We start from the raw sequence: 15,914 nt of genomic DNA, 5'->3' as shown, positions 1-15,914 counted from the left end.
TAGTTCTAACTAAAACACTCAAACTTATAAACATTTTACATTTTTACACAACCGCCGATTAGTTCAGTGTTTTTCATCTGCGCCAAAACACTAAATATTTCAGTGTTTTATTTATAAGAATCTCTTTAAGTTAGTGTTTCAGCAACTTGAATTAAAATTTTAAGTTTTTATATAAGTTTGAGAGAAGCTTTACATTGGTAATAAGTTGATAAAAAGAACTCGTAAATCTCAGCATAATTTGTGTATATTGCCGAACAAAAACAAAAGAAAAGGACGGCCGTCGGCAGCAAGGAAAAATTGAAAATAAACAGTTGCCTCGAGATCCACACCAAAATCATTGGGGGTATTCCTCGTAATTTTCCACCTTTCGCTTTGATTACTTCCTCTTTAGCTTTAATTACTTCATCTCTAAGGAGGACTCTCGCTCTCTCTCTCTCTCTCTCTCTCTGTCTCACGCGTTACCATAAAACCTCCCTCCCTTTAATCCCCACCATTCTTTCTTAGATCCGATTCCTCCCTTTCGATCCAAATCAAGAAGAAGAAGAAGAAGAAGAAGAAGGCGAGATGATCCAGCTACTGTTCACGATCTTAGCCGCGGAGGTGGGAATAGTGGTGATCCTCCTATTCAAGACCCCCTTGCGCAAGTTAGCTATCCTGGCCCTCGACCGCCTCAAGCGCGGCCGTGGCCCAGTCATGATGAGGACCATCGCCGGCACCGTCTTCGTCGTCCTGTCCTCCAGCATCTACAGCATGGCCAAGATCCGCAACCGCTCAAGCGAGGTCGGTCAGCTCACACCCACCGACCAGGTCCTCATGAGCCGACACCTCCTCGAGGCCTCCCTCATGGGTCGGTAAAGAAAATCTTGCGACTTTACCCTTTGAATTGTATCCTATTTGGTGTTTTGATTCACTTCTGTTGGTTTAGGGTTTCAATTGCCTTATGTTCTTTTGATGGATTGATACAAAAGAGTGCCGATTGTAGTTATAATGGATGTTAGGAACCCAGTCTACCCCTGATGAGTAATAGATCGAGGATTGATATATAAGTATTAGGAACCGTTAGCTTTTATCGTTAGCATCACTAGGTATTACTATGATTACATTCGACAGTCATACATGATTTATTCAAATCTCTTTTTTGTGAAACCGTAATTGTCGTAATGGAGCAAAATTTGCCGGAACTCTTGATGACATCCATTAATCAATTAGATGGTATGGTTAAAGTTTGCAAACATTTAACAAAGTAAACTATCCCTTCTATTTATGAGGTCAACACCATTGTGCATATGTGAGCAAAAAGATTTGATGCACACTTATTATTTACTGATATACCTTCATATACAAGGGCATATTTTGGTGACAATTAACAGGATGAAACTGCAGTACACGTAAAGTCACTGCCTGCCTTTTAAGTATGAAAACTTGAGAGGCTACTTGTTTTTGACTTTTTTCTAGTACCTTTGCACAAAAAAGAAGCTCCAAAACAATCAGTTATCAGTTCTTTGATTTCACTATTTTGCCCTCACGGAGATCCACAATTCTATTTTGGTTTATAAACCGTATTTTTTTCTTAAATTTAATCGAGAAGGAGATTTGATGTATTCAGAGAAAAGAAAAGGTGCAGTTTTCATTGTCGTTTTGTCTATATAAATACTTTACGTGCAAGTTCACTTCCTATTACACAACTTTTTGATTACTTTGTCTTGTTCAAGTATCCTACTTTGCATTTCCAATAACTGACTCCTGCCTGGAAGTGTGTATTGCTGTTTGTTGGTATGATTTGTTGAGTTGGTCAAAATAATGTTTTGTGTGAGTATAATTGAATACGATACATTTTATCATATTTATGCAGGATACTCCCTATTCCTTTCGCTAATTATTGATCGGCTGCACCATTACATTAGAGAGCTTCGGATTCAAAAGAAAAGCATGGAGGCTGTAATGAAACAGAACAGGATCTTAGAAGAAGCAAAAAGCAGCGGTTCGGAGGAGATGAAATCACGCGAGAAAGAGATTGCCAGTCTAAATGAACAAATAAAGCAACTGAAATCCGTGTCGCAAACAAAAGCGGAGGAGGTCAAGGTGGCCGAGGCCAATGCTTTAGCATTGAGGAAACAATCTGAGGGCCTACTTCTTGAGTATGACCGCCTGCTTGAGGAAAACCAGGATCTTAAAAGCCAACTGCAGTCCATAGACCTGGGAATATCGCATTCTGATAGCAAGAAGAATACTTAAATGACACTTGAAGAAAGAGATCTTTGCTTTATGGAGCTTCTTTTGCTTGAGATGATCTTCCTTTGATAGTTATGATTAGATATATGTTGTTGGTTTTCTGAGTGAGTTTTACTAAAAGCAGCCATTCCTGAGAAATAATAGATGATATGGTTCTTTCTGCTCTAAAAATTACATGGTGTGGTGAGCAATTAACATGTGTTTATGACCAAGATTTGAGTTCAACTGAATTATAATTCCAGCTCCTTGTTGAGTAGTTCATACTGGTATTCCTTAAGACCCTAAATCTAATTGTGGTCATGCTCTTAAACTCTCATCAGATTTGGCTCACTAATCTTTCAAAAGCTTTCCTTGTAAAGCCGGTGATCTGTTTTTGTTTTCACAAACTTTTGTTTTATTTATGAGATAATTTCACTTGGATCCTCTAGATTATTGCTTATTTTCATGTAACACTTGCAAAATTGTGTTTTTTAATACACAGATCTTCTACATTATTGAAAACCTATCAAATTTTTTTCTTCCATTACGTTCTCGTTTTAAAAGTTACTATGCAACTCACACTAGTATAGGCTTTTAACTTTTAGGTTTCCAAGAGTTAGGAGGTCTGTGTGAAAATATACAATATTCAGATAGGTTTAGTAGTATTATCTCTTGTTATAATATAAAAAATATAATAATTTACATCCTATATTTTGATCTTATTATCATTAACATCTTATTTATATGTATTTATCATTTGACTATAATTTTTACCTCATAAACTATTAAAAATATCTCAAGTGAGCAGCTATATCGTATACCTACTCTTATATATAGAGAAAAATTAGAGAAAAATTTTAATTTACTAAAATACATTTATCCTCTCATAAGGTTACTTTAATTTTTAATATTTTTAATCTACGGCGTTAATAAAATAATTTTAATAGAGTCTATGTATTATTAAAAAATTTATAAAAATAATAGTTAGAAGTTCTATGTGTAATGATATTCTTTTTATTTATTTTTTTCAAGACTTTGATGTCATAAAATAGAGAAATTAGCTTCCATTACGCAATGGTTATGTCATGAATTCGTACCCAGAAATAAATAAATAAAAATTCGTTATAATAGACTAATAGTGTGACGTTGGGTAGTCTTTCTCTAAATTTTCTTTTAATTTTTTTATTTATTTCCCCCCTTCAACTCCCACCTTAGATCAGCATCTTTTTCTCTTCATTAATTTTTAAAGTTAGACCCTAAAAGATTTATTATTTTTAATCTCATTGCGTACTCGCTCATACGTAAGTTATTACGTATCACCTCATGCAACTTGGCATTGGTCTTACGCCACATAGGTTTACCGGTAAATTATTATATATTTTAGAGGAATTTATCACAAAACAACATATATTTTGTCTTTATTATATGTATGTATATTTCTTAACGTTTATTCCATTTAGACCCTGCACTATTTCCACATACACTCTCTGACTTTTTTTTTATTATAAAAACATACCACCAGAATAGGGAGCTAAAGTAGAAATATATATTTAGATATTCTATTTACATGGGTCCAAACATAATAGCTTAATATAAATATCTCCTGAATTTAACTAAGTTTCAACTTGGTATTAATTAATGTTTTATTTTGGATGGAACTTTCCCATCTATTTACCTAACAAAGTGTCAACTCAAGACAGAGAGGAAGATGAATTGTTCTTCTTCATACTTCTTGAATGTTTCTTATTTACACCTTATATTTTTACTATTTATAAAATTAAGTCATATAATTTAACAAATATATATAGAAAATTATAAAAATATACTCAACCAAATCATACCGATGATATTTTAGTTATTTAAAAAATAAAATATATCTACTTAAGAGAATATTCTTACGGTGTCAGTTCAAATCTAATCTATAAATAATAAAAATATAGAATATAAACTATAATTTTATTAAAATATAAGGTGTTATATATAAATTTTTGTAGAATTTAACATCAAGTCATTTTGGAGAAGTGCTTGTCATTTGATCCGATAGGTTTAAATTTATTTAGTTGGTGGACATTTTTAAGTTAGGACGATATCAAATCAATAGATGGATACAAACAAAATAATAATAATAATAATAATAATAATAACAATAATAATATCAATAATACTATTAATAATAACAACAATAATAATAATAAGAAGAATACAAACTAAATCAATGCAAGAAATTAACGTTTTCCTATGGGAGTACTTTTCAAACATGTGACCAAGAAGAATGGCATGGTCATTGTTTTACACCACCAACAAGACTTTTCCTTTTTCTTTTTCTATTTCTATTTTCTTTTTGTTTGTTATGAGGCCGTCGTTAGGTTAGGCTCGCGTCGTCGGTAGGATTAGGATTTAGTGGTGTGGACCGATCCATGCGAGGTCAAGTTAGGCATACCGTCGGATGCGGAAGCAGGCAAGTATATCGATCGTATAGTCAAAAAATATTTCAACTCCTTCTGAGATATATTTACAGATGTGTCGAATGAGTAAAATATTTTATCGGGACACCATAGAGTAGAGTTGTCGATATATATATTTGACAAAAAAAAGGTCAAAAAAATAGAAGAGAATTAAATTACTACATCAATTTCATGAGAATTCTTCCATCAAATTGGACCAAGTCAAGTGGTCCCAAAAGAAAATTAAAAGAAAGGATGGTCCCAAAGGAAGAGAGAATGCAAATTGGCATCAATCACATCAGAAAGACTCAACCACAATGACATCAACTCCAAGTCTTTCTTTTGGCATTGCAGTCTTAATATTCAGAACTTTTCTTGATATGAACGCCCATCAACCATCACTATTGGCCGTTGGAATAGCACACGAGCTGTGGCCCACCGCGAACCCACCACAGGACGCTCGACGCGTGGACACCACGCTTCGATTTTTGGCATCAATAAAAAAAAATGCCACGTGAGGAAATCTTTCTTTCTTTCTTTTTCTTTTTTAAAAAAAAAAGAAAAGAAAAATTCTAATCATGAGACCAAATATGAAAGGTTGCTATCACTCGTGTAGTCGTGTGGGTCACCATAGGATAGATATATATATATATAAGAATAAGTATAATCTTAAGACAAGATGATACTCATAAGATTATTCTATGGGAGGTGTTTGAGATTTTTTTTTTTTGTTTTCTTGAGAAAAATTATTAAGAATCTCATGTTTAAATTTATGTATGTGTGACATACCAGAAGAAAAATAGATTAGGATTTGGCTCCGGAAAATTTCTTAGCGGCAAGAGCTTGTCAGGCTTATCATAAGATCAATGGCCTGCTGTCTTAAATATGTATAACTGATATTAGGAAGAAAATTTGAATATATCTGCATGGATAAGGAGATTGTGTGGTCGATGTAATTATTGTGAAAAAGGATTATTTAGTGGTTTGGTGCTTGACAATGCATCGACTTAAATCGATATTTTGGCGGCATTTATTCCAAACAATCACTAGTCGGGCACACATGGCTTAATATATTAAGCCAAAGTTTAGTAGAACTTAAGTATCTCTATATCAATTATATATATATATATATATATATATAGTGAGATTCAATTTGGGACGTCCTTAATAACCTACAAGTACAAGTAGTCAATCCAAGCATATTGACTGCAAGTACAAATAGCAATTTGTGTCACACGATAATTTGTTTGTGTATAACCTACTTAATAAACATATTATATTCATGTTAAAATTTTTTGACCCTAAATGGTTCATGCTTGTATTAACAGTCTACATCCAACGGTACTTATTGCACTCGTCCTAATACCCCATTTTAAAGTATGATCATAATCATCAGATGATTAGACAAGTCAATCCACACTAAATCTCAATCCACCGTAGGGGATCTACGAACTAATGAGTGATTATCAAAAAAAGAAAAACACATACAAATCTTATGCCCTAATCATAATTATTGCACATACAACATCATAATCCTATAGAGGCATCCTATCAATTGCACAGGGTACTCTACACTGAGGTCAATAAATCTTTGTCCAATTAAGTACCATAATATGCTTAGATTATGTTCAAATGAGCACGTTTTAACTGCACCTAAGATTCCATTAAGTCCTCCTTCACATACCTCACTCACATCTAGATGTGCAACTCTCTCTCTCTCTCTCTCTCTCTCTCAAACTTCAAAGAATACTTTTAAATTTTCAGCTAAAGTACAAGAACAAATTTTGTTCATAGTGCTATAGTTTCATTCAATAATCTAGTATTTTAGAATATAAATACTATTCATCAAAATTAATTCTTTAATCACTAATTTATTCTTAGAGTAAAGTAGTAAACTTAGTTATACCTGACATCTTTTTGATGAAAAACTTAAGGTTCACAGCTCAGTTGGAAGGATGCTACATGGGGAATAGTACTGAATCTTAGATGTAGGAAAATTCTAAGCAATGAGAAGCATGCCATTAAGATGGAAGAATGGATTAAATATGAGGAGAAAGATGATTCACGTGGACTTTGGCAAGTTGAATATAAAATAGAATACAAACATTTGTACGTAGTTGCATGGTTAGCTCAGTGGTCAAATCTAGTGCAGTTCATATTGCACCTCGTGTTATATTATATGTGTGTATGAAATTAATTGCTCGATTAATTGGTTGGAGAAGTCCACATCTTATCTAATTAATACTGTAGGTGGATGGCAATCATACCCACCTTTCTTTTCTTCTTTCTAATTTATTTATACTAATTCTCTGTATTAAAAGATGGTTAGTTGCAACTACGCCTGTCAATTTAGCTCGTTATCGGTCGTGAATAATTTATGTTCGATTTGAAACTTAAAATCTATTGACTAATTAATAAGTATTTTAACTATTAGATTGCTATTAGTTCTCAATTTAACGAGTTGTTCGCTGAACTTAGCTTGTTAAGGCAAACGAGCGAAAAACGAGCTAGGGTTTAGCCACCCCCTAGTTATAACTCTCGTACTTTTAAATCTTTTTTTTTCTCTCTCTAGATTGATCGGCCGTACTGTTCAACTAAAATTAGTGATATTAAAATCTCAGATGTCAGCACGTCAGCAATGAATGCGAACTAATTTTCTTTGACTACATTAAAATTAAAACTTGAAACTACATAATAATATTATATATCAGCACATAACTAACAAAGGAGATCTATTCAGACGAGTGTGAAACAATTTTCTTTTTATTAATTTTTGAGATCAGTAAATAAAAGATTATTAGTAAATTTAAGAAAAACACGAGCTAGGGTTTAAGCTCAGTTTTTTTAGCTCGACTTGTGTTTGAGATCAGTAAATTTAATTTCGGCTATCGGTGCTACTCCTAGTTATAATTCTCATACTTTTAAATCTTTTTCTTTTTCTCTCTAGATTGATCGATTGTACTGTTCAACTAAAATTAGTGATATTAAAATCTCAGATATGAATGTGAACTAATTTTCTTTGACTACACTAAAATTAAAACTTGAAACTACATAATAATATTATATATCAGCACAAGTGTGAAACAATTTTCCTTTTATTATCTTGTGAAGCCTAGAAATACAAGACAAAGATTTTTTTCAAAAAAAGAAATTTATTTTAAGTGCTTGACTTTTATCTGCAAGGATATATTTCTAGAGTTGACCTAAGTATTCTCTAGATCTTTGTGCCCTCCTGTTCCTCACAAATGAATTCAAAAGTCTCACTAATCCTTTCCCATTCACCTAACTCTTACTTTGGTCCACCAACCAATTAAATACAACTTATCTACCTAATTACGTGTTCATAAAGTCAATCATTTTGATTGCCCTAAGTTGGTATTCCACATCTCCCTTGGTGTTCCACATTAAGATAATTTTAGATATTTCAACCTTGGAACAGAGAAGATCCCAAAAATATATTTAATATTTTCCCAAGACTACTAAGGATTAGTTACACCTAAACTCTTCTTCATTTTCTTCATTACTACTACTACTACTATTATTATTATTATTTTCTCAGACTGTAACGGTGTAGACCGAGAATATTAAATAATAATTTTTCCGTTAATTTTTCTCTAAAATTAATAAAAAAAAAAGAGTCTATTTGACAACATGATAGATATTAAAAAGAACATATTGGTACTACCAAATCCCACCTAATAATTTTGGTGTAACGCCATCTCCATAACTCCCCCAACTTCCCTTCTCACCTCTCTCTTAGTACCTCCAAGTGTTTCATTTAGGGCCATACACGTGGACTAGCTAGATTGGCACTCGGGGCCAATGTTACTTGCACACCTGTATTTATTTCCAAAAGAATAAAAGGAGAATAAATAATAATAATAAAAAATATGCCAAAAAGCTATGAGAGGATTACAATGTAACACCTTGACCACCTAATTATTAAAAGGGAATAAAAGCACATATCATCTACCTAAATAGTTTTTTTTTTATATTTAAGATAAAATTTATATCTGTCATATTAAGTGTCAGTGCATCAGTAATTTTCTTTATATAAATGTGCGGCAAAACCCACGTGGAAAGTGCAGGCTGTCACGGAATCCAATGCTAATCATTTGAAATAATTAGCCCACGAGGTAGATTGCAAGCTAATCACACGGCATGACGTCAGGCTGACCTATGCCTTGATTTATTGTGCGACCTTTATGACGTAATAATAATGATAATTTAGAATAAATTTTTGTACGGAAAAGTCAATCTGGCACATTATGACCGTCGCCAGGGGTAAAGGAGTAATTTAGTATCTAACTGTTAGAAGAAGGAAAGGAGAACGAGTAGGTTCGAATAAGCGTGGTCCATGTGTTACCAAGTGTAATGGTGGGGATAAAAGAGTAATTTAGATTGTTTGGTAAAAGTTGGCCTGGTCTTGGCGGCGTAGACTTTTGACACGTGGGGGAAAGAAAAGAAGAAGGTTGAAAACCCTTCCTCTCCTTTTCCTTTTCACATTTCCGGACACGCCCAAATCTTAATGCAAACCCTCTCAACCAACCAAAACCCACCAAACTATCTCTCTCTCTTTCTTTCTTTCTATATATATATATATATATATATTTATGTCCAATAGTGGCAACTACTAACCCAATTCTTCTTTTCTCTCTTTCTTTCTCTCTCCGCTGCTTTCTTCTTCTTCTTCTTCTTCTTCTTCGATCTGTTATCAATGGTGGCCGTTGGAGAATGGCGGAAAGGCCGCATCTTGGGGCAGGGATCGTCGGCTACAGTCTCCCTCGCAGTCGACTCGTCGTCGGGGGAAGTCTTCGCTGTGAAATCGTCTGGCGGCACCTGCGCCGGAATGTTGAAACGGGAGCAGAGGATCCTCTCTGGCCTGAGTTCTCCCTACGTAGTTTCGTATCTCGGCTTCGACGTGGTTGCGGACGGTGGCTGCCAGCTTTTCATGGAGTACGCCCCCGGTGGATCCCTCGCCGACGAGATCAAGAAACAGGGCGGCCGCTTCGATGAGCGTGTAGTCCGGTGCCGCGCTTACGAGATTTTGCGCGGGCTCTCCTACTTGCATAGTCGCGGGATCGTGCACTGCGACGTCAAGAGTCAGAACGTGCTGATTGGGTCCGGCGGGCAGGCGAAGATCGCCGACTTCGGATGCTCGAAATTGGTGATCGAAGAAGAAGAAGAAGATGGCAATAGATTTGGTGGTGAATTGAGAGGTACGCCAATGTTCATGGCGCCGGAAGTCGCTCGAGGAGAAGAGCAGGGGATGCCAGCCGACGTTTGGGCTCTCGGGTGCACCGTCGTTGAGATGGCCACCGGAGAGCTCCCCTGGCCGGCTTTCTCAGACGCCATCTCCGTTCTACACCATATCGGATTCTCTTCTCAAGTGCCCAAATCGCCAGAATGGATCTCGGAGGAGGGGAAGGATTTCTTATCCAAGTGTTTGACGAGAGACCCCAACGAGAGGTGGACTGCAGAGCAACTCCTCCAACACCCCTTTCTCAATTGCCTGCAGCCAAAAACTTGCGCCGATGACTTCTGGGTCTCGCCAAAGAGCACACTCGATCACGAATTCTGGAGCTCATTCTCATCCGAGGAAGAGGATCAAGAAGAAGACCTTCTAGTTGTCGAATTCCCAATCGAGGACCCATCAACGAGGCTTCGCGATTTATCCGGCGACCGCGAATTCGCCAAACCCAATTGGACTTGGGACGAGAACTGGGTGACGGTGAGGACCAACCACGAGGAGGAGATCGAGATCGAGATTGAGATCGAGGTCGAGATCGAGATCGAGATCGCCGGCCGAAGCCATGGTGTTAGTACAAGCAGAGAAGAAGAGTCGATAGATTCTAATGAGGATTTTTACTTCAATTCTTTAGCTTCTTTTGTTAGTGATAGCAATAGTAACAGTAGTAACATTGATGGCAAAGAGGAAGGACTACGAATCCTCCTCAGCTTCTGTAACGGTAATTTCGATTCAAAGAGTAAGAGTACAAGCAATGCATTCAATTCAAGGCTTCAATTTAGTCTTTCTTTAGTCGTCTCCTGGTGGTTAGAAACTTAAGAACGTTAGAAGGGTGGTTGAGATCTAGAAACGAGTGAGCAAATACTAATCACGTTGGGATAAACCCAATTAACAAGAGTTAACAAAAGTCTTGTTAGAGTTGAGAATTTGGAAATAGTTTGGCTTGGTTGGTGGAAGTCTTGGCTTCGGATTTGTCTGCTTGGTTAGTTGAATGGAGAAAGGAAGAGTCAACGACGTTTTCCTCAACGCTGCCGTCTACGCCTTTCCGAGTATTTTCTCTGTACTTCCACGTGTCGCCCGGAGAGGCAAAGAGAGCCTAAAGGTCCTTTCAACGGTTGACACCGTGACAAGGGCAAAAGAGTCATTTACACTGACACCAACTACAAAAGCAAAACGGAATTGATTTCAAACAACCAACGGATCTTACAAAATATCATAATTGCAGTCAAAATTATTACTGTTTAAATATTATTATTTTGTGAGTTAAATCTAATTACTTATGATTAAAAATTATTATTTAAAAAAAATTTGTACTCTAAAATTTAATAAATAAGGGTAATTTAGTAGCTATGAAAGAGTTTGACATTTTAAAAGGTTTTAATAGCAATTATGTAAAAAAAAAACTCTTTATTATTTGGTCAATGCAGTAGAGAATATTTTCTTAATTCCATAAATAAAAATTTAAATACTTAACTATTCCTCGGTGAATTTGTCCACTTGAGGGGAAATTAATTTAAATTGAGTTTTCGTTTTGTATTTAATTTAAATTTAAATATGTTGCAGTATATATTATTATTCTTTGAATTATTTATTTATTAACCTATTTAATTTAACAATTTCTAGCTATGCCGACATCTTCTCTGGTAAGGGAGAGGGTATGGTATAATGGTAGAGTGTAAGTAAGAAGAGCATCAATGGCAGGATGATGATCTCTAAAGCAAGGTGTTATAATTATTCTTTTGTTGATTGACTAATAAGATAAATCAACTTTGTTAATTAATTAAGAAGAAAAGGTATAGAATTCCTCCTTCTACTCTCCTGCTTCGCTTCGCTGAATCCTAATTACTCTAAAAGAAATAAAAGAATATACTTTTGTCGTCGTCCGCTGCTGATGGTGTGCTCGGACTGGCCTGCATTAGATTGGTCCGCATCAAATCCTAATTAAACTTTTGTCGAAATCTTGAATATAAAAATGGCAGTCTAGTTCTATATAATTGAATTGTATCAGGACATTATATTAACTCGAGAAACATTGGTTATGCTTTAGGGTAAGAATGTTAGCTGACCTAAAAGACAAGAGGTATGTGGCATCATGTAGTTATGGACAGATGCTTTGGTATCACCAGCCCTCGCTGCTAACAAATTTGGTAGAAATCATTAGCTCAACTCTCCATCCAACCTCCCTTCTCTATTTCCTCACTCCATTCCTCATATCTACATGAACTCAATAATTAGATAGCTTTTTTATGGGCAATTTGGTGGCAGTTTGGCATTATTCCTCATCTCTCTCTTTCTTCTACTAAGTCCTCCGTGGTCTGTGGATGTCCACGTGGACTAGAATCCATCCATTTTCTAGGGTTCTCAGGGTCCCCTTGTTACTTAGAGATCAATTTTTAGGTTTGGGAAAGAGATGCTTCTTTCTTACTTACACTCTACCTACTATTTGTTCCTGTGATCCCTTGCCAAAGAAGGCGTCGGTGTAGCCCAATTGAAAGCAAAGGAATTAACTTATTAATATTTATATGCAAGAAAGGAGAGTGACAGAGAGTTGGTTAGCTTCTAACTTGATTGCCGCTAACATGGAAAGAAAAGAGAAAAGAAAAAATGATTCTTAAAAGTACAAGTTTCTAGAAAAATTACTTCGAATAATATATAGCCGTGTAGTTTGCTTCAAATTAATAGAAACTTCCAGTGATTTTAAGAAGGCCATCACTTTCTTTAATTACCTCCTAACAAATAAATATTTTAGAAACTACTAATTGTATAATTAGATTTTATTATATGTCAGATATCATCGTATCAGAATTTATAGTCATTAAGAAGCAAAGTTTGGAAGTAATTTCTGTCGAATCTTTTTGCCTTCCTTTTTCTTATTCTTTTATAACCACGTGGAATCGCAAATGATCTCAGCAGAGTTGCGTGGACTTCTCGTTTTACACGTTCCAGAGACTTAGAATCCACTGTGAAACTTCCACCTCTCTATCTCTCTTCTCTCTCTATATATATATACTTAATTGCTAATACTACCATCAAAATTCGGGCAAGAAAAAATTGAGCTGTGAGCTTAGACCACTTCACTCCTCTTCGATCTCTTCTCTCCTCTTCAAGCAATGGCAATTGGGAGAGAGTGGGGCCGAATCCGACGGCTCGGCCGTGGCTCGTCGGCCACCGTCTCCCTCGCCGTCGACTCGTCGTCGGGGGAAGTCTTCGCCGTGAAATCGTCTGGCGGCACCTGCGCCGGAATGTTGAAACGGGAGCAGAGGATCCTCTCTGGCCTGAGTTCTCCCTATGTGGTCTCGTATCTCGGCTTCGACGTGGCCGCGGACGGCGGCTGCCATCTTTTTATGGAGTACGCCCCCGGCGGATGCCTCGCCGACGAGATCAAGAAACAGGGCGGCCGCCTCGAGGAGCGTGCAGTCCGGTGCCGCGCATACGAGATTTTGCGCGGGCTCTCCTACTTGCATGGTCGCGGGATCGTGCACTGCGACGTCAAGAGTCAGAACGTGCTGATTGGGTCCGGCGGGCAGGCGAAGATCGCCGACTTCGGATGCTCGAAATTGGTGATCGAAGAAGAAGAAGATGGCAATAGATTTGGTGGTGAATTGAGAGGTACGCCAATGTTCATGGCGCCGGAAGTCGCTCGAGGAGAAGAGCAGGGGATGCCAGCCGACGTCTGGGCTCTCGGGTGCACCGTCGTTGAGATGGCCACCGGAGAGCTCCCCTGGCCGGCTTTCTCAGACGCCATCTCCGTTCTACACCACATCGGATTCTCTTCTCAAGTGCCCAAATCGCCAGAATGGATCTCGGAGGAGGGGAAGGATTTCTTATCCAAGTGTTTGACGAGAGACCCCAACGAGAGGTGGACTGCAGAGCAACTCCTCCACCACCCTTTCCTCAATTGCCTGCAGCCAAAAACGTGCGCCAATGACTTCTGGGTCTCGCCAAAGAGCACACTCGATCACGAATTCTGGAGCTCATTCTCATCCGAGGAAGAGGATCAAGAAGAAGAAGAAGACCTTCCAATTGTCGAATTCCCAACCGAGGATCCACCAACGAGGCTTCGCGATTTATCCGGCGACGGCGAATTCGCCGATCCCAACTGGACTTGGGACGAGAGCTGGGTGACGATCAGAAGCAATGGAGACATCCAAAACCTTGGTGCTAGTACGAGCAGAGTAGAGGAATTCATGTTTAGCACTAATCACATGTATAGTGAGGATTTCCAGTACAACCCACAAGATTTTAACTCTGTTAGTGATAGTAATTGTGAGGATGGAAGTGAGAAAACACAATTACTTACATGTAGATTAGAGTTTAACTTCTGTACTATTAGTGATAACAACTCTAATACGAGAAGTAAAGCATTCTATTCACCTTGGCTTTTTTACTTTGTGTTGCTAATTAATGATCAAAGTAGAACCATATATGAACATAGATATTATTGAATATCTAATCTAAAGTTTAGTCCCACAAGTTCAAAAAGACATGAGAAAAGTGAAAGCATTTATACACTTTTCTTTTGCCACTCATTTAATTGCTGTAAGTTTAAGGTTGAGTTCGATTTTAAGACATGTATGCCTTCCCAATAATTGGTATCAGAGTTGGTGGGGTCCTTTTTATGATTGTTGATCTCTCTTGTTAGGTGGCAGGTGAGTATTAGTTTGGTAAGCTAAGCTCTAACTGCAAGTATCCCACTAACTAACTTAGTACTTATGAGCTAAGAAGCAAGAATTATAGCACTTTATATATATATAATATATATAATATATATATGGAATATAGAAAATGTTCAGGTTGGTATGAATGTGAAGGCCCAACAAACGCATGCTTAAAACGTGGACCATGCATTGCGTTTTATTTGTGCTTTGTAACAGTATAAAGTTGTTTACTTCTTTTACTTTTTAATTTAATTACACTTACTCATGAACTATGACCTAGTCAAGAGGCATTCCGATATTACACCATAGTTCAGATTACAAAAAGCTCCGTTAGAGTTGGAGACCAAGTAGAAGATCAAAATGAAACCCTACATCTCTGGTAAAATTATAACCCATGGTTGTGTCATGATTTGCTAGCCAATTAGTAGCATGATTAACTTCTCTAAAAATATGTCGAACTTTATAATTTTAATAATTACAAGTGAGAAATTTAATGTCTTCGATGATAGCCCTAACTGGCTGAGCGAGCTTAGCAGCATCGCTCAGATAGCTGACCAGGGTAAGCGAGCCTGACTCAATGATAATATTTGACAATAACGCTTTTTACTGCTAGTTACACGCCAACTTGGCCTCTTAGGATATAAAATTTGGTTAAATTTGTTAGGAGTTAATTAATAAATTAATCATAAAAAGTCACTCCCCCTGTCTGCTTTTACCAACCAATAATTCATGGCCGACAAAAATAATTTAAACTACTCATATCATATGCAACCTCATGAGTTTAGTTTATCATTGGAGTAACTTTTCTCCAAGCTTTATCCAGAAATATCAACTTCAAGCCAGCATAAAATACAGCTTGATTATTATTAGATGAGCTACACAAGTCATATTCATCTTTATAAACAATATATTTAGATTATTAACAGATTTATCCGAATTACAATCAAGTTTATTCGAGATATAAACAATATATTTAAACTATAATCAGGTTATCGTGTTATAAAGCGGTTATTAGATTATAAACGGGTGAGTAAATATCTATTTGATAATTGGATTAGGCTGACCTATTTATAACCCAAGTCTAATTATATTAAATCTAAATTGATTTAAAACCTTTTGCTGCATGTTTGATTATACTTCATAAACTAAGAAAAATATTCATATTGACCACGTTGAACTAAGAAAATATAATTATATGGAACTCTAAATCAAAAGAATTTGAATTTGGGGCCTAAAAAACAAACTAGAGGAAAGAAGTAGAAACTATTCACTAATGTAACATATTCTCCAATAATTATTTCAAGATTCAAGAACTAATGGCCAGCAAGTTGCAATTGATTCAATATATCATCT

The 15,914-nt window shown here is 36.4% G+C and overlaps 3 protein-coding genes across 3 annotated transcripts; all 3 read left to right on the top strand.

Annotated features, from left to right (window-relative positions):
- The first annotated feature begins 419 nt into the window (after nt 1-419).
- Nucleotides 420-2,488, top strand: LOC140769386 (uncharacterized). Its single transcript, XM_073110085.1, has 2 exons — nt 420-847; nt 1,853-2,488. Exons 1-2 carry the CDS (start codon nt 565-567, stop codon nt 2,233-2,235), a joined length of 666 nt encoding a protein of 221 aa, XP_072966186.1. The 5' UTR covers nt 420-564; the 3' UTR covers nt 2,236-2,488.
- Nucleotides 2,489-9,271: 6,783 nt separating this feature from the next.
- LOC140768357 (mitogen-activated protein kinase kinase kinase 18-like) lies at nt 9,272-10,722 on the top strand. The gene has a single exon (XM_073108610.1). The coding sequence runs from the start codon at nt 9,373-9,375 to the stop codon at nt 10,720-10,722; it is 1,350 nt and encodes a 449-aa protein (XP_072964711.1). The 5' UTR covers nt 9,272-9,372.
- Nucleotides 10,723-12,921: 2,199 nt separating this feature from the next.
- On the top strand, nt 12,922-14,348 carry LOC140768356 (mitogen-activated protein kinase kinase kinase 18-like). Its single transcript, XM_073108609.1, has one exon. It carries the CDS (start codon nt 13,014-13,016, stop codon nt 14,346-14,348), a length of 1,335 nt encoding a protein of 444 aa, XP_072964710.1. The 5' UTR covers nt 12,922-13,013.
- The last annotated feature ends 1,566 nt before the right edge of the window (nt 14,349-15,914 follow it).

The sequence above is a fragment of the Typha angustifolia genome, chromosome 10, assembly GCF_048772165.1.
Source record: "Typha angustifolia cultivar Huaian chromosome 10, ASM4877216v1, whole genome shotgun sequence".
Classification (NCBI taxonomy): domain Eukaryota; kingdom Viridiplantae; phylum Streptophyta; class Magnoliopsida; order Poales; family Typhaceae; genus Typha; species Typha angustifolia.
This window is presented reverse-complemented; position numbering and strand designations above follow the sequence as displayed.

What these genes read in the sequence shown, in the direction of transcription:
- LOC140769386 (XM_073110085.1), top strand. Translation starts at nt 565, where the DNA reads ATGATCCAGCTACTGTTCACGATCTTAGCCGCGGAGGTGGGAATAGTG. An exon ending in CCTCGAGGCCTCCCTCATGG is followed by an intron (nt 848 to 1,852) that starts GTCGGTAAAGAA and finishes ATATTTATGCAG; the next exon opens with GATACTCCCTATTCCTTTCG.
- LOC140768357 (XM_073108610.1), top strand. Translation starts at nt 9,373, where the DNA reads ATGGTGGCCGTTGGAGAATGGCGGAAAGGCCGCATCTTGGGGCAGGGA.
- LOC140768356 (XM_073108609.1), top strand. Translation starts at nt 13,014, where the DNA reads ATGGCAATTGGGAGAGAGTGGGGCCGAATCCGACGGCTCGGCCGTGGC.